The sequence below is a fragment of the Solanum dulcamara genome, chromosome 10 (assembly GCF_947179165.1).
Source record: "Solanum dulcamara chromosome 10, daSolDulc1.2, whole genome shotgun sequence".
Lineage (NCBI taxonomy): Eukaryota > Viridiplantae > Streptophyta > Magnoliopsida > Solanales > Solanaceae > Solanum > Solanum dulcamara.
Genome location: NC_077246.1, coordinates 22966888 through 22988473, shown reverse-complemented (window position 1 = coordinate 22988473; position 21586 = coordinate 22966888). Strand labels below are relative to the sequence as shown.

Sequence of the window (21586 nt, the reverse complement as noted above, 5' to 3'; positions counted from 1 at the left end):
AAATGGCAGACTGCACAGTTACATAAACAATCTGGTGGACTTGGAATTAGAAACTTGGGGTTGCAGAATAGATGCTCCCTTCAAATTGGTTATGGAGGTTCAACACTGAGGAACAAGCCCTGTGGAGGGAGGTGATAGTCAACAAGTATGGGTTGAATGGAAATTGGGTCTCCAGCTCTGTGCATAGCACTTATGGGGTGTCATCTTGGGGAACAATAAGGAACTTATGGCCTGTTCTAAGTAGAAACATAGTCTACAAGGTGGGAAATGGGACTAAAATCCTATTCTGAAGGAGAATTGGAATGGAAATGAGACACTGATGGTCTTATTTGCAGACCTATTTTCCTTGTGCACCATTCCGGAAGAAACAGTGGCTGAGGTATGGTCTACTCATGGATGGAATATTGTGTTCAGAAGGAACTTAAATGACTGGGAGATCGGGAGAGTGGCTGAGCTCTTACAAGTTCTGAATGGGTTCAATGGGTTATCAGAAGAAAAAGATTCTATCAGATGGAAACACTCTAGAGATGGAAGCCTTTCTGTTAAAAAGTTATATATTAAGGAGGTGAAGGAGCATCCAGGTTGTAAGTTTGGCCCCTGGAAGCAAATTTGGAGGAACAAGGTACCAACCAGATAAAGTGTTTCTCTTGGTTGGTTGCCAGAAGAGCATGCTCCACACATGAGAAATTGAAAAGGAGAGGTTTCCATATTGCCTCTTGGTGCTCTCTCTGTAATGAGACTGAGGAAACCAACAACCACTTGTTCCTCCATTGCAGAGTGACAACACAATTGTGGAACCTTTTTCTGGGACTAACACATACAGAATGGATTATGCCTGAGCATACAACAGATCTACTTAGTTGCTGGATCAGTAGAGGAGGGAGAAAATCTAAGAAAAAGTGGTGGAGTATAATACCATCATGCATTTGGTGGTCTATTTGGAAAGAAAGAAATAGCAGATGTTTTGAAAACAAGGCTAATTCAATAGAGAAAATGAAATGGAACTGCTTTACTTTTTATTTTTGGTGTAAAGAAGAAGGGATAGAAGAAGCTGCACAAATTTTGGATTTTCTTGGCACTTTGTAATCTATTAGCCTTTTTGTTTTCTCTTGTTGGGAACCAATTTTTGGAGGTCTCCAGCATATCCTTAATGCAAAGGAATACAACTTTATCTTTCTCAAAAAAAAACATTGAAAATATTGTGGTCAAAGGAAAACCTTTTAGACTCTCTACACAGTAATAGTGCCACATAAAATGGAACAAAGATGTTATGCAATTTGATTAACTTAGAAACCATATATTAGGAAAGAGTGGACCTTCAGAGGAGAAAGAATGAACAGTTTACAAAATTTTGCTCCTATTAGAATGAAATAGACATTGAATTGCCAGAGCTCCGTTAGTCATGTATTGTTTGCTGGATTTAGAATCAAAGTTACTGTTTTACACTATCTTTCCCTCGATCTTCCAAATCAGAACCAAACTTCCAAATCAGAACCAACAGAATTTCAATGTAAAGAATAGTGTGACTATATGCTAAAAGGTAATCATCAAACTCACAGGTTTCAAGAAATCAACATGATCAACTTCCACAAAGCATGGTGCACTGCCTGCAAATGCATAAGCTGTTGCATAAGCCAGCTCAAAAGCTCTCCGCATCAAGAATCCTCCAAAGATTCGACCATGGATATTTCGCTGCTGTGGCTGGCAAATCAAAGAGTTCTGAAGACATGTATCTTTTATTAAAATGCTGTCTCTATCTGCTAAAGCAGGCATATCACAAAAGATTCGGCTCTCAGCCAACAATTCGTTTAGCCTATTCACTTCCTCACCCTGAATTTCCTTCTTCCGTTCTCCCTTTTTAATCTTTCTCATTTTGTTTCTTTCTTCTGCTTCTTCCCATAGAAGCTTTTCCTTTTCAGTTTCAGGAGAAATCTGATTAATTGGAGCTGATTTTCCGGTCTTAGAATCTCGGGCCACAAAAGTGAAGTTTGCAGTTAGAGATAATGACTCCGATGTACTGGATGCTTCTGCAAGAAAAAATTCCGTGTCATAGGACCCAGCAACCACCAAATATGGAGGAATGAAGCATGGGCACATGAGATAAAAAGCTATCAAAACTTGGCCTTCTGTGAAAGCAGAAGTTTTCCCATAAAAATACTCTGAGAAACTTACCTTTCCCAGGAAAATCTTGTATCACAATCAAATAAAGTTTTAGTTATTTCAAGAAATCATAACAAGCTTGAAGGCATGTAAGCATATAATTCTGTTTTCCATTACTGCATTTTCCATTAGAATGTGGAATATTTTTTTGACAATTAGTATTGTTGTATTCTTCAGCATTAAGGAATGCTAGCCACCTCCAAAAATATTACTGGTAATAAGGTTAGACTCTTTACAAAGCACCTAAGAAATCTGCCAGCTCATCTACTTCCGCTACAAGTTTCCTTTGCACCAAGAAAATAAAGACGCTCAACAGTTCCATTTCACATCATGTATGGACTTGATCTTGTCTTCAAAACATCTCCCATTTCTTTCTTTCAATACTGCCCACCATATACATGAAAGTACTATCCTCCACCAGTTTTTCTGTCTCTTGCTACCCCCTCTTCTCATCCAGCAGCTCATCAAATCAGTTGTATGCTCAGGCATTGTCCGTTCAGTCTTTGTGAGACTGAGGAACAGGTTCCACAGTTGTGAAGTGAACTTGCAATTTAGTAAAAGATGGTTGTTTGTCTCCCCAGTCTCATTGCACAAAAAACATCTTGTCACTACTATTCTCCCCTTCTTTTATAGAACCTCATGTGTCAGGCATGCTCTCTTCACCCCTAGCCAAGTGAAGCACTTAACCTTGGTGGGAGCCATGCTCTTCCAGATGCTTGGGCACTCACCTTGCATCACACTATTTTCCTTCTTGTACATTTTATTCACAGAGAAAGTGCCATCCCCTGACAGACTCCATCTCAGTGTATCAGATTGTATAGTGGTGCCAGGAAAATTCTCCACTTCACTCAAAAAAGTTGTCACCCTATCAACCTTACAGTCATTTAGATACCTTTTAAAATTTAGATTAAACCCTTGGTTTGACCAGCTCTCGGAAATGGTTGCTTCAGGATTACTGCTAAGCATCATAAGATCAGGATAGGCTTCCTGTAAAGGGGCTTTCCCCATCCAATTAACCTTTGGAACAGGGTATTGGTGCCAGCTCCAACGCTGATTCTGGATTTTCCCTATAGCTTTGGTCATAGTGATCTGATAGTCCTCCAGGCCCCCATCCCATAGGTGCAGACCAACTCAGTGGAGCACCATGGACTAGATTGGCCAAGCTTTTTGGAAATGACCTCCTTCCATAGAGTAGATTCTTCTGCACTAAATCTCCATAACCATTTCATCAGTAGACTGTTATTCTGGATCCTCAGGTTTCTGATACCAAGACCTCCTTGACCTTTGTTCTGTTGTACTACCTCCCATTTGACCAGATGATATCCCCCCCTTCCTTGTTGCCTTTCCATGGGAAGTCTCTCCTCAGTTTGTTAAGCTTCTTAATCACACTTGTAGGTATAGGATTAGTGTGACCATTGGGCTTTCCATGGAGCCAACCTCTTGTTAACTTTCTCTATAATGCTATCCCAAATCTCCACATCCTTAAGGCTCCTGCCTAAAGGCATACCTAAGTATACTGTGGGCAGATACCTACACCACACCCAAGAATGCTAGCAAGAATCTGAATGTTTGGCACTTCTTTGACAAGGAGGATGTTTCTCTTCCTCCCGTTCACCCTTAAACCAGATACAGCTTCAAACACTACTAGCAAGACTCTAATGTAGCAAACTTGTTCCACTTTAGGTTCACAAAATAAAATAGTATCATCTGCATAAAGCAGATAGCAGATCTCCAAATCCCTTTTCCCCCCTCCTCCTACTTGACGCCCCTTAGCCAATTATTCTGTAATGTTGTTCTCATCATACTACTGAGACCTTCCATGGCTGAAATGAATAGATAAGGGGATAGAGGGTCCCCTTGCCTGAGTCCCCTCTCAGAGTAGAAAAACCCGGTAGATTCTCCATTTACTAGAATGGAGAACCTAACAGTTTTAATGCAAAAGGTATCCATTTCAACCATTTGTCCCCAAATCCTATTTGTTTGAGGATATTTAGAAGATAACCCCAACTAACATGGTTGTAGTCTTTTTTAATGTCCAATTTACACATCAGGCCAAGCCACTTCCCCTCTAGATCTTGTATCTATGCATTCACTCGCAATTAAGGCTGCATCCATAATCTATCTCCCTTTTACAAAAGCCATTTGATGCTTGTTTACTAGCCTGTCCATTATCTCTTCATTCTTTCTGCTAAAACTTCAAAAATCTTGTACACCCCAGAGATCAAGCTTATAGGCCTAAAGTCTCTCAACTCTACTGCTCCTGCCGTTTTGGGCTAAGGGCCACAAAAGTGGCATTTAACTCCTTTCAAACACCTGATGTTCATAAAAATAGTGTAATGTTCCCCATGATGTCCTCCTTAATTAGGTCACAAAAAGTCTGAAAAAAGTTCATTATGCAACCATCTGGGCCTGAAGCCTTGTCAATTGCACAAAGACTTAATGCTCTCCTACACTTCCTCCTCTTTAGAACTCCTCTGCAACCACTCCTGATCTTCTGTCGAGATCACTGTTGGCCCTTGGAGGTTAAAATCGGGTCTCCATCCTTCTATTTCCTGGCATAAATGCTGGTAGAAGCTTTGGATTGCACTTTTAATTGCAACTGTTTCAGTGATGACGGCTACGTCTCTCTCGATTCCACCACACTTACGCCGGAGGCCACCAAGGACTATCCCAGGTATTTCCCTTATCCCCTCTCTCTCTCCTCCTCCTCTCTTCTCTCCTCCCTCTTCTTCTCTCTCTTCCCTTCTTCCTTGTTCGACGCAACCCTAGGCAGCAAACAGGAGAGAGACGGCGGCATCACTATCTGTCTCGCCGGTGACCACCCATACCGGAACAAAAGCGACCAAGCATCACCAAGCTCCCTCACATCTTCAACGACTTGCCATCTCGACCAACTCTTCGTCGTGCGTTTTCTGGAGAAACAGGTTGTCCAGGTTCGGCGGCTCCAAGAAGATTCCGGCGACGTCCAGGTTCTATCTTCCCTTTCCTTCTCCTAGCTGATCCCTTGTGCCCCAACTACTATTCTGGCCTTTATCAGTTTGCTTCTATTGTTCTTGTTTTTGTTTTAGTCTTACCATATTGTTCTTCCTTTTCTTTCCTCTTTCGTCACTTGTTTACTAGTGTTCTTGATTTCGCATACTTGCTTATTAGTTAGTGAGTGTTGCCTCTAGTCTACATTCTATATTGTCATTTATTATCTTGCTGGTTGTATTCTCTTGATTTATTTGTTCTTAGTTTATCACTTTGAAGTTCATATTTTTTAGTGGCGTTAGAAACTGATGGTGGATTAGGGTCATATCCTCGATTGAGGTGGAAGGCAAGGGGAAATAGTGGTAAAAAAGGGGCGGGTTTTCTTAAGTTGAGAGTAGGATCGTGGAACACAGGGTCACTTACGGGGAAGTCCATAGAACTAGTGAAGAGTCTTAAGAGGAAAGAGATTAATATAGATTGTGTTCAGGAGACTAGATGGGTAGGTATCAAAGCTCGGGATGTGGACGGGTTTAAATTGTGGTACTCAGGAAGCTCAAGAGATAGAAATGAAGTAGGTATTCTAGTTGACGCGGATCTAAGAGAGTGCGTGGTGGAGATAAAGAGGATCAGTGATAGGATGATGACTATTAAGCTGGTTATAGGCAGGCTTATTGTGAATGTTGTGAGTGTGTATGCACCCCATGTGGGCCTGGATGAGGAAGTCAAAAGGCTCTTTTTGGGAGGATTTGGATGATGTAGTAAGAGGTATACCGAGCACCGAAAAGATTTTCATTGGTGGAGACTTCAATGATCATATTGGAACAACGTCTAGTGGTTTTGATGATGTCCATAGAGGCTTTGGTTTTGGGGAAAGGAATGGTGGCGGGATATCTCTCCTGGAGTTTGCTAAAGCTTTTGAGTTAGTAGTTGCTAACTTGTGTTTTCGAAAGAGGGAAAGTCACTTGGTTACTTTTAGCAGCGCGGTAGCTAGGACGCAGATTGACTACCTACTCTTTCGGAAGGGGGATAGAAGTCTTTGTAAGGATTGAAAGGTTATCCCGAGCGAAAATATTACTACTCAACATAGGCTCTTGGTGATGGATTTGGAGATTAAGAGGGATAGGAGAAAGAAGACCCCGTATGATCGACCGAGGATTAGATGGGGGGCCTAACCCCTGCCCTTTCTCAAGAGATGGGGGAGAAGTTAATTGGTATGGGGGCCTGGAGTAGTAGCGGGGATGTGAACAACATGTGGGACACGATTGTTGATTGCATTAGAAATGTCGCTACCGAGGTACTAGGGGTATCGAGAGGAATCTTTGGTGGTCACCCAGGAGATTGGCGGTGGAATGGAGAAGTTCAAGACAGTGAAAGCTAAGAAGGTGGCCTGTACAAAGTGGTTGGAGTGCGTAGATGAAGCTGAGAAGTGTAGACTTAAAGGTATTTATAAGACGGTGAGGACGGAAGCAAAGTCGGCGGTCGTGAGTGCTAAGACAACAGCTTTTGAACGCTTATATGTTGAGTTAGGAGAAAAAGGTGGAGTGAAGAGACTGTATAGGCTCGCCAAAGTGAGAGAAAGAAAAGCCCGCGACTTGAATCAAGTAAAGTGCATCAAGGATGAGGAAGGTGAAGTGCTAATGGATGAGACCTCTATTAAGCAAATGTGGCAATCTTACTTCCACAAATTCTTAAATGAAAAACGGGACTGAGATATTGTATTAGGGATTTGGTGCACCCTTATAGTCTTCGGAATTTTGGGTACTGCAGGTGCTTTAGGATTGAGGAGGTTAGACGTGCTATTAGTAGGATGAGGAAGGGGAGAGCGATCAGACCCGACGAAATTCCGGTGAACTTTTGGAAGAGCACTGACAAGGCAGGTTTAGAGTGGTTGACTAGGTTGTTTAATGCTATTTTGAAGACACTTAAGATGCCCGATAAATGGAGGGGGAGTACTATGGTTCCATTGTACAAGAACAAGCGTGATATCCAAAACTGTGATAATTGCAGAGGTATCAAATTGTTAAGCCACATTATGAAGATTTGGGAGAGGGTGGTGGAGATAAGGGTGAGGAGAAGAGGGTCGATTTCAGAGAATTGGTTCGGATTCATGTCGGGGCAGTCGACTACTGAAGCAATCCATCTTATGCGGAGATTGGTGGAGATATTTAGGGACAGAAAGAGGGACTTTCATATGGTGTTCATTAATCTTGAAAAGGCATATGACAAAGTTCCCAAGGATGTTCTTTGGAGGTGTCTGGAGGCTAAAAGTGTTCCGATGGTTTATATTAGGGCGGTAAAGGATATGTATGCTGGAGCCAAGACTTGGGTTAGGACGGTGGGAGGTGACTCAAAGCACTTTCCGGTTGAGATGGGACTACATAAGGGATCCGTGCTGAGTCTTTTTCTTTTTGCCTTGGTGATGGATGAGCAGACATGATCTATTCAGGAGGAGGTTCCATGGTGTATATTATTTGCGGATGACATAGTTTTGATTGATGAGACTCGAGACAGAGTCAATGATAGGTTGGAGATTTGGAGACAAACTTTGGAGTCCAACGGGTTCAAATTGAGCAGGACCAAGACAGAGTACTTGGAGTGCAAATTTAGTTGTACGGTGGATGAAGAGGGCATGGAAGTGAAGCTTGCCACTCAACCTATCCTTAAGAGAGAAAGCTTTAAATATCTTGGATCCGTCATTCGGAGTAGTGGGGACATCGACGATGATGTCACGCATCGCATTAAAGCGGCATGGACAAAATGGAGGCTTGCCTCTGAAGTCCTATATGATAAGAAGGTACCACCTAAACTTAAAGGTATGTTCTACACAATGGTGGTTAGGCCGTCGTTGTTATATGGTGCGGAGTGCTGGCCAGTCAAGAACTCTCATGTTCAGAAAATGGATGTTGCAGAGATGAGGATGTTAAGATGGATGTGTGGACACACTAGGAGGGAAAAGATTAAGAACGAGGTTATTCGAGAGAAGGTGAGAGTGGCCCTTGTGGCAGACAAGATGAGAGAAGCGAGACTGAGATGGTTTGGGTATGTGCAGAGGAGGTGTGTCGACGCCCCAGTTAGGAGGTGTGTCGACGCCCCAGTTAGGAGGTGCGAGCGGTTGGATTTGGGGGCTATGAGGGGTAGGGGTAGGGTTAGACAGAAAAAATATTAGGGAGAGGTGATTAGACAGAATATGGTGCAACTTCATATCACCAAGGACATGATCTTAAATAGAAAGGAGTGGAGGCGTATTAGGGTAGAAGGCTAGTAAGGGTAGAATGTTGCATTACCCTGTGACGGTTTAGGGTTGGTCTTAGGTCTAGGCATGCCAGTTTAGTTGTGTTGTTACTGCCCTCTGACTGTCTTTTTTTATATTGGTTTTGTTCTTGTCTTGTAGAATTTGCAGTGTTTCTTGTTTTAGCCGATATGGTGTATATATATTGTTGTTCTCTCTTTCTCGGGATAGGCACTTTTGAACTGAGGATCTTTCGAAAATAGCCTCTCTATCTCTATGAGGTAGTGGTAAGGTCTGCGTATACTCTACCCTCCCCAGACCCTCCTTGTGGGATTTCACTGGGTATGTTGTTGTTGTTTTTTGTTTGTTTGTTTCACTGATGAATAGTCCTTCTACTTCCAGAGCATCTATGGAGTAATACCTTTTATGAGCATTTGCCATTTTATGGAAGAACTTAGTGTTCTTATCCCCATCCTTATAATTGACCTCAAAGATTAAATTCCAAACCTCTTTTGGGATCAGATGGTTGTTGCATTTGTTTGACTCTGACATTTCTCTTCATTGATCTAGTTTCTCAAAGAAGGCCTTTGCATCCTTTTCTAGACCATTAAAAATGGCTCCAAACTCCTTAGTTTAATTATATTTTCTGTACCCATGATGTTGCATCAGATTCCACCTGATTGTAGCACTCACTGGAGTCTGATTGGATAGATGTAGGCTCTTCAATTGGAATCAGCTGAGTTTGTGTCTGATTGAATAGATGTAGGCTCTTCAATTGGAATCAGCTGAGTTTGTGTCTGATTGAATAGATGTAGGCTCTTCAATTGGAATCAGCTGAGTTTGTGTCTGATTGGATAGATGTAGGCTCTTCAATTGGAATCAGCTGAGTTTGTGTACTTTCCCCTATTTTCCCCATTATCCCATCTGCATCAATCAGCTCAGATTCTGATCTCATAGCTATAGGAATTATGATCACATCCACTTCGTGGTTCGAGTCCACCCTCTGCATGTGATCTTCGACCCTTTCTCTTATGATCATCTCCCTTGCTTCATCTTCATAGTTGAAACTTGTCCCAGTTCGCAACTCCTCTGCAATGCTCAAATGAGTGCTTATGATTTCAGTGAAAGGCTCAACTGTAGGCTTTTTCATATAATTTAAGCCTTTTTGCCCATCCTCATTTAAATTAAAGGAAGGCCCATTTCCTTTTAAATAAAGAGAAGGCCCAACATACGGACTGGAGTAAAAATGGTCCACTGGCCCTACTTTTTTTGAATTACTGCATCCAGCCACGTGTCCATCACCTTTGTCCTTTGTGTAAAAACCTCGGTCGCTCCATTACCAGCAAATCTTTTCTTGCTATCCCTTTCTCCTTTCTCTGTGTTTTCCTTTTCTCTACAATCGACTGACACAAGTTGTCATCTCCCTTTCCCTGAAAAGTTTTGTCCCCTCTTGGTTGTTCAACAACCCTAATTTTTCAATTTTTGTTAGCGCCTCTATCCATACTAGTAAAGTGAATCTCCATTTCCCATCCTCGACTTCAATCGACGTTGGTATATTTTTCGGTGGTCCTTTACTTTAATTCGAGCCCATCTCAAGTGATTCTTAAGCTCCGTCTCTTCTTCCGTCTCCAACCATCCACCACACTTTTCCCCAATCTCCTTCATAATCCCTGCTGACCATAGTTGGAGTAGCAGACCTAGAATCCTAATCCAATACCAATTGAAATTGGTACTAATTGGGTATGCTCCATCTATTGGTGACCACTAATCCAACTTGAGTCTGCTTCCCTATTTGCTCTGGATCCTTTCATGACATGCTCTGCGTCCTTCACACTTTGAAATTCAAACAGGAATTGAATCCCGCTCATGTCAAACACTTGGAGATTATGAATTCCAAACCAAGCCTGATGTGCCAATTTCCGGACATCATTTCGTGAAGGAATTTCGTAGCAATTAGAGAAACTACTCACTAAACATCTTCTTAGGAGGAAATTCTCAATCTAAGACGGCTTTGTTCCCATGGAAGCCTTCACAGTCTCCCCATTATTACCATCATGAGTCCATCTAGAATCATTTAATACTTCTTTCATCTCTTACCAACCTGACATCCTTTGTCCTTTTGGTATTTAAGCCCCCCCTATCTGAATTTATCTTTATTAAAGTAGTCAACCTTTGAAACCAAAGTCGACCAGCCCTCATAAAATTTGTTCTCCAACACAATAATAACTGATCTAGAATCCCCCCGTGACAACAGTGACAGATATAAACCAAATTTATTGAACTTCAGGGTCAGAAGAGGCTCATGGCCTTATCTCTGCTTCTCCAAGTCTTGTACACTCTACCTCTAATATCTGATGCTTCCTTGAGCCTTTGCCTCACCCTGTGAGGTGCATCAAGATTTAAAGACATTCTCCTGATATACAGTCTGGAACTCTCCACCCATTCATACCATCTCTCACTCGTATGGCCTGACTCAATAATGTCAAAACGACTTCCCCCAAATTAGAAGTAAATACGATTATCCATGAAAAGATAAAAGGCTTGAAAGAAGAAGGAAAGGGAAACTGAAATGATCTCCACTGGCCGAATACCACCAGAGAAGGTATCCAGAAGTTTGAAAGGGACCTTAGATGACTACCTCATTTACTGTGTCAACGCGTTTTCCTAGATGCTTAAAAGAAGTTGATTCCATTAGAATGTGGAATTGCGAAACAAATTACTTCTTATTTATGAACACCACATTGTTTTTTAAGAGTTAAGGGCACAAAACAAGGACAAGCGCTATGGTGTTTTAAGCGCAACACAAATTACACACTTCTTCAAAGTGAGGCACGATTTTATTGAAAGTATATACTCCCTCCATATCAAAATGGTATTTTAAGCTTGGACAAACCCCTTAAGAAAACTACTCATTCCTAGAAAGTAACATGTATTTTTACTAACTTACCCTTAATAAATACCTTTAAAAAGATGTTCTTTAGTAGTTTCTTGGTTATGTAAAATTTCCTTTATTTAAATAAGGGTAAAATTGAAAGAACATCATTAATGTAATAATGTCATCTTGATTTTGTGAAAAACCACTTATTTTGAAGAAAATAGAAGGTTAAAAACGCCACTTATTTTGGAACCTTATAACAGAGAATTGCTATTGTACTTGCTAATATTCAGCTTCTAGTATATAATAATGAAAATACTAATCGAACAAATTAAACATCAGTAAAATGTAAGAGAGGTACTGGGGGTCTCACGAGGCCGCCATGGTGGGCACCGAGGGGATTGGTGGTGGAATGGAGAAGTCCAGGGAAAGGTAGAAGCAAAGAAGCAGGCATATGTAAAGTTGGTAGATAGAAAGGATGATGAAGAGAAGCGAACGAACAGGGAAAAGTATAAGATGGCAGTTTCGGCGGCTAAAACGGCAGCCTTTGAACGCCTTTATGCAGAACTAGAGGACAGAGGTGGGGATAAGAAGCTATTTAAGCTTGCCAAGGGGAGAGAGAGGAAGGCACGCAACTTGGATCAAGTGAAGTACATCAAGGACGAGGATGGTCAAGTGCTGGTACAGGAATCCCGCATTAGACAGAGATGGCAGTCATACTTTCACGAACTCTTGAACGAAGGAGGGGACAGAGACTTTGTGTTGGGAGACTTGGAGCACTTGGATAGGCATCGCGACTTTGGGTATTGTAGGAGAATAAAGGTTGAGGAGGTTAAGGGAGTTGTTCGTAGGATGTGCAGGGGAAGAGCGACCGGACCTGACGAGATCCCTAGGGAATTTTGGAAGAATGCAGGTAGGGTAGGATTGGAGTGGCTGACTGCGTTGTTTAATGTCATTTTCAAGACATCGAAGATGCCGGAAGAATGGAGGTGGAGTACAATCATTCCCGTGTACAAGAACAAGGGAGACATTCAAAGCTACAACAACTATAGAGGTATCAAGCTGCTAAGTCACACTATGAAAGTGTGGGAAAGGGTGTTGGAAATGAGGGTGAGGAGAAGTGTGTCTATTTCAGAGAACCAGTTTGGATTCATGCCGAGGCGCTAGACTACAGAAGCCATTCATATTGTAAGGAGATTGGTGGAGCAGTATAGGGAGTGAAAGAGGAACTTACACATGATATTTATTGACCTAGAAAAGGCATATGAAAAAGTGCCAAGAGAGGTCCTATGGAGATGCTTGGAGGCGAAATGTATACCTGTGGCGTACATTAAAGCGATTAAATACATGTATAATGGAGCTAAGACCAGGGTAAGGACGGTAGGAGGGGACTTGGAGCACTTTCCTGTTACGATGGGGTTGCACCAGGGATCAGCTCTTAGCCCGTTTCTATTCGCCCTAGTGATGGATCAATTGACAAGACAAATACAAGGTGAGGTGTCTTGGTGTATGTTGTTCGCGGATGACATAGTCCTGATTGACGAGACTCGCAACGGAGTTAACGACAAACTAGAGGGATGGAGACAAACGTTGGAGTCTAAAGGATTTAAATTGAGAAGGACCAAGACAGAATACTTGGAGTGCAGGTTCAATGACCTGCCGCGTGAGGCTGACGAGGAACTGAGGCTTGGTACCCAGGCCATTCAAAAGAAAAGAAGCTTCAAGTATCTTGAGTCTATTATACAGGAAGATGGGGATATCGACGACGATGTTTCACACTGTATTGGTGCAGGGTAGATGAAAAAGAGGCTCGCCTCCGGAGTGCTGTGAGACAAGAAAGTTCCACCAAAACTCAAAGGCAAGTTCTACAAAGTGGTGGTTAGACCGGCCCTATTGTACGGGGCGGAGTGTTGGCCAATCAAGAAACTTCATGTTCAGAAGATGAAAGTCGCGAAAATGCGAATGCTGCGGTGGATTGTGGGCACACTAGGATGGATAGAATTAGGAATGAAGATATCCGAGACAAGGTGGGAGTGGCATCGGTGGAGGACAAGATGCAGGAAGCGAGACTGAGATGGTTTGGACATGTGAAGAGGAGAGACAGAGATGCTCTAGTGCGGAGGTGCGAGAGGTTGGCTATGGATGATTTCAGGAGGGGCAAAGGGAGGCCGAAGAAGTATTGGGAAGAGGTGATTAGACATGATATGGCACAGTTGCAGCTCACCGAGGACATGACCTTAGATAGGAGGTTGTGGAGGACTCACACTAAGATATTGGGCTAGGTGACTTATCTTTTCTCCATAGTAGTCGTAGTTTTGCTCATTTGTTTATTAACATTTGATTTCTGCATTTGATTACTGCTTATATTTGTTGGTCGGGTGTACTTTGGGTATCCTATTTATCTATAGTAGTTAATGCTCCTTCCTTTTCGGTCTTTCCTACCCTGACTTTCTCGCTCTCATTATTCATATTTTTATATTGTTTTCGATATGCTTGGCTCTACTGACCTATGTCTTGTTTTTCTTGTTTTTCCTCTCTTGTTCTTCTCTCTTAAGCCGAGGGTCTTTCGGAAACAGCCGCCCTACCTTTCAAGGTGGGGGTTAGGTCTGCGTACACTCTACCCTCCCAAACCCCACTTGATGAGATTATACTGGGCTTGTTGTTGTTATTGTTGTAGTAAAATGTAAGCATTGCACGTTTCAGGGCATTTGACAGTAGAATACTGGAAGCTGGAAAAGAAGAAAACAGTTGATATGGAGCAAGGCACAAGTATACAAACCAATAACAAAAAGGCAGAGAAACTAAATACATCTAAGGATAAGCCAATTAAGGATTCTTCTCAAGAGGGGGATCCAACAAACCAATAGGCATCAAAGCAAATCCAAAGAGGAAGGGATATCCAGAATAATAGGGAGAGACTATGAAAAAAAGGAGGGGAAAGGGTGAACCACCCAAAGAGGTATACAAGGCAACTGGAGTCATTTTTGGTATAGACAAACCTTTACCTACTACTAATGACCATGTTGAGGGTGCTAATACTGGAACTTCTGCTAGTCAACATGAAAATAATGTGGTGCATAAAGAGAACTCTACAATCTCCTAGTAAACAACAAATGGATGCAACAGATAATCATGATGAACCTCATGAGACAAGCAGTATAAAAGGGTCAGAAATGAGAGGGGATAATTATCTGTGAGATGTAAGAACACAGGAAATATTATTAAGATGCGTATCTACATTATTACAGTGAGCTCTCTTTATAGTTATATTCTGCACGGTATATGTACCGAGCTTGTTATATATGTAACTAATACGAGCACTAGTGAGAGAATTGGTGAAAATATATGCAAGCTGATCATTTGACTTCACAAATTTTGTAACAATATCTTATGAGAGTATCTTTTATGTAATAAAATGTTAGTCAATCTCAATGTGCTTATTCCTCTCATGAAATGCCGGATTTGACAAAATATGAAGGGCTTCTTGATTATCGCAGGGTGGTTGGCTAAAGGCAACAGTCCATTACGGAGATTGGCATTGCAAGTTCTTCCAGGAATTATCATATGCTACATATGGAAAGAAAGATATAAAAGCATATTTGAGAATGTCAAGATGTCCTCTAACAAAATCATATTTCAAACAAATTAGCAGCTCATTATGATTGCTCACAAACTGTTTCCCAAATAACTCCTTTAATGCAATGGGAACATCTCTATAAACTTCTGTAGATGGAAAAACCTGATTTCTCTTCTGTTACAGTTAAATGGACACCTCCCAAATCTGATGTCTTTGAAAATTGATTCAGATGGATATTCAAAAGACAATCCGGACCTAGTGGAGGTGGTGGAATCATTAGGAAGGAGCGAAGACAATAGCTGCATATGCAATCCCTTCAGAAAATGAGACTAAAACCATGGCAGAGGCTTTGGCTCTTAAAACAGGAATTGACTGGTGCATGGAAAAAGGGATCCAAAAACTGGAAGTGGAAAGTGACCCAAAATTGCTGATTGACTGGATTCTGGATAAAGTTCATGGAACATATGGAATACAGTGATGCACATTAGAAGCTAGTTGAATATAATTGAGAATTGGAAGGCACAACATTGTTTCAGAGAAGGTAACAGAGTGGCAAATAGCTTATCAAACTGGGAACTGAAGTGCAAAAAGCTCACATGGATTAAAGACTACCAGCAGCCTCCCATTGAAGCCAAAGGAGAGTTAAACATGGATAGATTGCAATTTCCATCTTTTACAATGAAGCATCTGGAGAATTCCTTTGCTTGGATAGAAACATGTATATAATGTATCTCTTTGATGTTCCGTGATGTTTATAATCATGTATAAACCTCTCAACATAGTTTGACATTTTGGGACAATCTGTATAGAATGGAGTTTGTTCCATGCTCTAAGCAATAGAGACGGGTGCGTTAACCAAAAAATATATATATTAAAGAACTATAAGCATCTCCCAAGTGTTCCCTAGTGAATCTATACCACTTGCATTCAGGCTTTAGCCTTCTGTCTAGAGTTCGTTAACTGCAAACCATTCCTGAATTTAAAATCAATCAACTGGTACAAGTTCATCTTCCATCGTTCCTTTTAAGAATTCATTTCTGATTCATGAATTTTCTTCACAAATAGCAGATATTAAGAATAGAGAAACCAACAACAATATACCTGGTGTAATCCCACAAGTGGAGTCTGGGGAGGGTGATGTGTGCGGAGCAATAGGACGAATTACTATATAAAGAAGAGTTGTAAACTATATGACTTCTTGTTCGAGTAGGAATATTTTGGTTTTTCTCGTTCCTTCTCATAGATAAGAATAGGGATTTGAAATGATACGCATACCTTACTCCTACCTTATGTAGGTAGAGAGGTTGTTTCTGATAGACCCTCGGCTCAAGTAAAGAATTTCAAGGCAGTGAAAACAGAGAAACCATCACATCATAATATTATGAGTGGTTTTGCAAGCATCTCAGCACCCTTTTCGCATTGGTCCGGATCCCCTCCAGTGAAAAACCCTCTATAACTCTCAATACACTCTTTGATAAAGTCAAGAATCCCCCAATAAAATCAAAGATTTTGATTCCCCCTTCTCTATTCTGTGAAACCTTCCTTCTCTACCATCACCCACCTCACAAAACTCTTCTACCAATTACATTTCGTTTCGTTCTAAGGATTACAGTAAATGTTGTTATATGAAAGGCTTTTATGTACTCTGTCTCACCAAAGAATTTTAACCCAAACTCCTTCAACCCACTAAGCAATTTCATCATTTTCATTGTTGTGGGAAGAAACACCGTCGACCAATTTAACAAATAAATATGTAGTAAACTTTTTTAAAATGACGTATTTGGACTTTGGAGTATTGCTGTCAATGTGCAGATAGAGTTTGAGGAGTTTTCAATTTTGGAGGGGTTTGGGGAGTGCCATGGTAGAGCTTCAAGGCTTTAAGCTTAGCTTCAGTTTTGTCCAAAGAAGATGAGTTATGCGGTCATTCTGAGTCAAAGAAATATTTATTCTAGTCTTCCTCTTCTTGCTGTCTGTCTTGGGTCATACATTCTGACTCTAAGACTAATTCTAACTAGGGTGTCGAAGACCTCCAGTCATTTCTTTTCTTCAACTACAAATGCATTGTTTTGTTACTTGGATTTCTGAAAAAAGACTTTAAAGGAGGATAAATGGTTCTTCTCCTTTCTCACATTGCTTGGTTTACCAGAGAATGGAAACTTGGTTAATGGAGAAGGGAGAAATCTAAACCTTCAATTTTTTTGGGAGACACATGGCTTTAATTAAAAAGTGTATTGAGAGTTATCGAAGTGGTTTTTACTGGAGGGGATCCGGAAATCAAATTATCACTATATGTATTCCTTTTTCTACTTCTTCCAAGTCCAGGATAACACCAAGGGGTTGTGGGTTTTTTTCTACCAATTGAGGCTCTCCCTGCACCACCCCCATGGGGATGGTCTATAGGGTTCATAACTACTCCTCTTACTATAGGACACTTACCTAGCCAACGCTTAGATCCGACTTTTCACATAGCATTAATGTTTTCAAATAGGAGGTCATCCTTAAAGTTTTACGATGTGACATCCTAAGTGGATTAGCCTTAAATCAGCACTAGGATAATGTAAACATAAGTTGAAGAAAGAGAACTTCAGCGCATCAAAAGTTTCACAGAGAATTTCAATACATGGAAAAGAACACCCTTTACTGTGGCTAATATGAAAACCCTGAAAATAGTCCAGCCAAATGTATCTCAATTGACTCTCACTCAATGTTCACAGTGTTGAAAAGTATCAAGATATGTTGAGGTTTTTAGGTGGAAATACAATTAAAGCACTCGATTTTAGTGAAGAGAGATGCATAAGAAGAAAATACAATAAATGGTGTATGTATAGACTATAGATGAATTTAAAAGATCATAATTAAAGGAAATATTTGAGGTAGAAGACATGTCAATGAAGGTCAAATTCAACTTAAATTTCTGATTTAGATGCAAAAATAGAATTTCAAATAATTCAAATTTATGTGCTAGTTTATTCTTATGTATTTATTAGTGATTTGCTGATAAAACCCCGCATACAAGGTGTACATAGATAATCTAGTATCCAATTGCTGGAAGCACGTTGATGATGCACTTCTAAGCTCTATGTCGACATGACAGCTATTTTTTTTTGTTATTAGTTTTTGCACTTTGAGAATCTCAAGTTTAATTGGTGGCCTTATCCTTGCAGCGGCAAAATATTATCTTATAAACGCCTAGGAAAGAGACAGTATAGCACTAAATCATTACTTCAATTAACATGAAAGCAAAGATGTCAAATTATTTAGACATGCGCACAATTCTCATTTTTAACACTCTGCAGGGAAGTAGGAATGACCTCCCATGGAAATCACATCTTCTAAATTAGACAAAGCAAATTATGAGTTGTGGAATTTACCTGGTGAAGATTGCATTACTTCCAGTTGAATCTCCATAGATGACCGACCAACCCATGTAACAGCACCCTCTATTTTCAGATCGGTATCTATACGAATAGGTTTCTTCAGAAGCATCTTGTCCACAGAAGCAGTAACTAGTATCAAGGGCCTAGTAGTACCATCATAACTGGAACAATGCTGATTTGAAAAGAGAAAGAATATGAGGATAATACTTCAAAAAGAGGAAATTCCTTGGTGCATGATCAGCCAAATAATTCAAGTATGGCCAAGCAGGCAGCAAGTACTAAACATTTCTTTGCTTGTGAAGGCCAACAACAAACACAAGTACATGGCTAGCACAACTGCAGTAGTAAGAAACAACAATGCAAATACAAGAACAAATTAGTGTGATCACAATTTGATGCAACTTACAACAAACACAAACATGTTCAAGTCTTAAGTACAGTTGCACCGATGAATAAGTATTCAAAGAAGTTACCCTATGTCCTCAAGGTTAATAAACATTCAAGTCAAAACGTCTTAACTGTAAAGATAATAGCAGCTGAATGAGTATTCTCTAACATATGTTTGTGTGAGAGACAGACACACACACAGAGAGAGAGAGAGACCAATTAAGAAAATGATCAAGTCTTAAATAAATTTGATACAAAAACAATACTACCTTGAAGGAGATAGTTCCTGCCAAAGCATCAAGGTCTTCCAGCAACTTTCCCATCCTAATCTCATTCCAGGGGTTCCTATACTGCTCTCTTAGCACATAATCAGAAGAGAACTTGTAAAGAACAATAGTCCTACTCTTAGATGGGGTCTTGGTAATCAAGTCAGTTTGTGGAGAAGGATCAAGTGGGGCATCTGAAAGCCTCTCAAAAATGCTTGATCTTGCTTCCCACAATGCGTTTGTCACAGGTGAATGGTACATTCCTGGCCACAAACTGATTGGCTTTCTAATTGAAGAACCTGCATCAATTGTAGGAGAGCTATCTAGCGGCGACCTAGTGGTAGCCACAACTGGGATTGGATCACTAAATGTGTCGTTTTCTCCAACTGAAAATTGCTTAGTTTGAGAAAAAAGGAACACCATCTGATTGCAAAATGCAGTGTTGATAATGGGTTTTTCATCTTTGGCTAAACCGAGCGAGAATTGTGGTTTTCTATAAAAATTGGGATGCCTTTTGATCAAACAATGCAATCTTGATGATGGGCTACCCATTCTTGTTGTAAGGAATGGGGATTTGGAGATGAAAGTTCATATGAGAGTTCTTGGGTTCAGAAGATGAAATTGGAAGGCACCAGCAAAAACACATTTAATTATCATTCCTAAGAAACACAAAATGAGAAAATATAAAATATAAAAAAAAAGTAAAATGAGAAAATGTTACAAGTCCATTCAATTGTGGATATTTTAATTAATTAACTCCCTAACGTAATGTATTTATTTATTGTATTACTTAAATATTGTGTTAACGTATTTGCCAAAAGTTGTAAACGGACGATTTGTATATAATATAAAAGGGTAGTCTTCACCCTTGTAAAATACACACTTGAAGAGAATAAAATAAATCTCTATATTCTATTGTCAATACTATTTTATCTTCGTTTCTTGTTTAGTATCTTTATATTTACCTCTCATCTAGTAACATGTTATCAGCACGAGTCTCTAACCAATTGAGATTTGTTTAAATTAGGGTTATTTTGTTCCTTAAAGATTAATCAATTTTCTTTTCGATTCAGGTATACATTTATATGTTTATAACATCTCTAACATGATTTTTGTAAGTCTTTGATCTGCAACTTAATTACTACATACATGACTTTCTTTAGGTATTATTATGATACTAGGTATGATAATCGATATGTTTCAAGTTTAAATTATTATACTATTTATATGCCTTTAACATATAACTCTAAATTAAATACTATGCAATATGATAGCATGCTAGTTAGAATACTTGTAAGTATTTTCTTGTCATATATTTATGATCATTATCTGTGTGTCATAAAGAAGAATAGTATTGTATTAAATATAACTTATAATTTCTACTAAACTTTGACGTTAATATCTATTGAAACTAGTAATAAATATTATAGAATAATTATAAAATATATTTAATTTACCGTTTCAATACTTCATGAGTTACATGTTTTTGTAACCTTCCATGTTCATACATATTATATATTTTATATTCATATTATACTTTATGATCTGTAACATTAATGTACAATTTATTATAAAGAAACCAACATTATGTTATTAACTCAACTATTTTATGATAGTTTTCATCATGTCAAATTTGTCAAAGCTTGAATTTGTGACACTTGACATTTCTGAAAAGAACTATTTATCACGGTTACTTAATGCTGAAATTCATCTTACCGCTAAGGGTCTTGGTGATGCTATAATCAAAGGGAATGAAGCATCAAGTCAGGATAAAAGCGAAGGCTATGATTTTCCTTCGTCATCATCTGGACGAAAGCATGAAGGTTGAATACTTGACAGTGAAAGATCCACTTAAATTGTGGATAGGTTTGAAAGAAAGATATGACCACCTTAGGGCAACGGTATTGCCAAGGACTCGTTATGAGTGGATGCACTTACGGTTTCAAGATTTTAAAATCGTAATTGAGTATAATTCTGTTGTATTTAGAATAACTTTTCAATTGAAATTAAGTGGGAAAACTGTAAATGATGAGGACATGTTGGAAAAGACACTAACTACTTTCCATGCCTCCAATGTGATATTACAGCAGTAATACCGTGAATTTTTTTTTCATAAATACTCTGAATTGATCTCATGCCTTCTGATGGCTGAGCAACATAATGTTTTTTAATGAAATATCATAAAGCTCGTCCTACTGGAACTGCTCCATTACTGGAAAAAAATATGATAGAAGCACACGATCAATCTAAAAAAAGATAAAATAATTGCGGCCATGATAATGTGTGTGGGTATGGCAAGGGCAGGAGACAATATAATCGTCGAGGGGGTGGTCATAAAAAAAGAGAGAACAATATGGGTTCTCAAATTAATCCTTCAAGAGGCAAAGACGATCTCTGTCATCATTGTGGCCTAAAAGGTCACTGAAAAAATAAAAGCCGGACACTTGAACATTTCGTCAAGTTGTATAAAAATTCCTTTAAAAGAAAAGGAAATAAAGGTGATGCCTCCCTTTCTAATACTCGGGTGGAGTCTAATTTGACTCTTAAAGATTTAAGATGATGCTCAGACAGGGCCTTTTCAAAAATATGATGAGAATGTTGAGGCAAATTTGGCATTAAAAGATAATTCTTTTGATGGTCTCGATAATATTACTCATCTAAAAGCCGAGGACTTCTTTGGAGATAGAAATTGAAGATTGATCATTGAACTGAAAAATGAATAATGTTGTTTTTTAATGTCTTATT

At 39.6% G+C, this 21586-nt stretch overlaps 1 protein-coding gene across 1 annotated transcript in view; it reads right to left on the bottom strand.

Annotated features, from left to right (window-relative positions):
* LOC129904959 (acyl-coenzyme A thioesterase 2, chloroplastic-like) overlaps positions 1–19501 on the bottom strand; it is a 33635-nt gene extending 14134 nt beyond the window's left edge. Inside the window, exons 1-3 of the mRNA XM_055980366.1 lie at positions 18845–19501; positions 18183–18360; positions 1558–2027 (exon numbers count right to left, since the gene is read on the bottom strand). Of these exons, the coding sequence (XP_055836341.1) occupies positions 1558–2027; positions 18183–18360; positions 18845–19393 (1197 nt within the window). The 5' untranslated portion in view covers positions 19394–19501. The remainder of the gene's footprint in view (positions 1–1557; positions 2028–18182; positions 18361–18844) is intronic.
* Positions 19502–21586: the final 2085 nt, after the last annotated feature.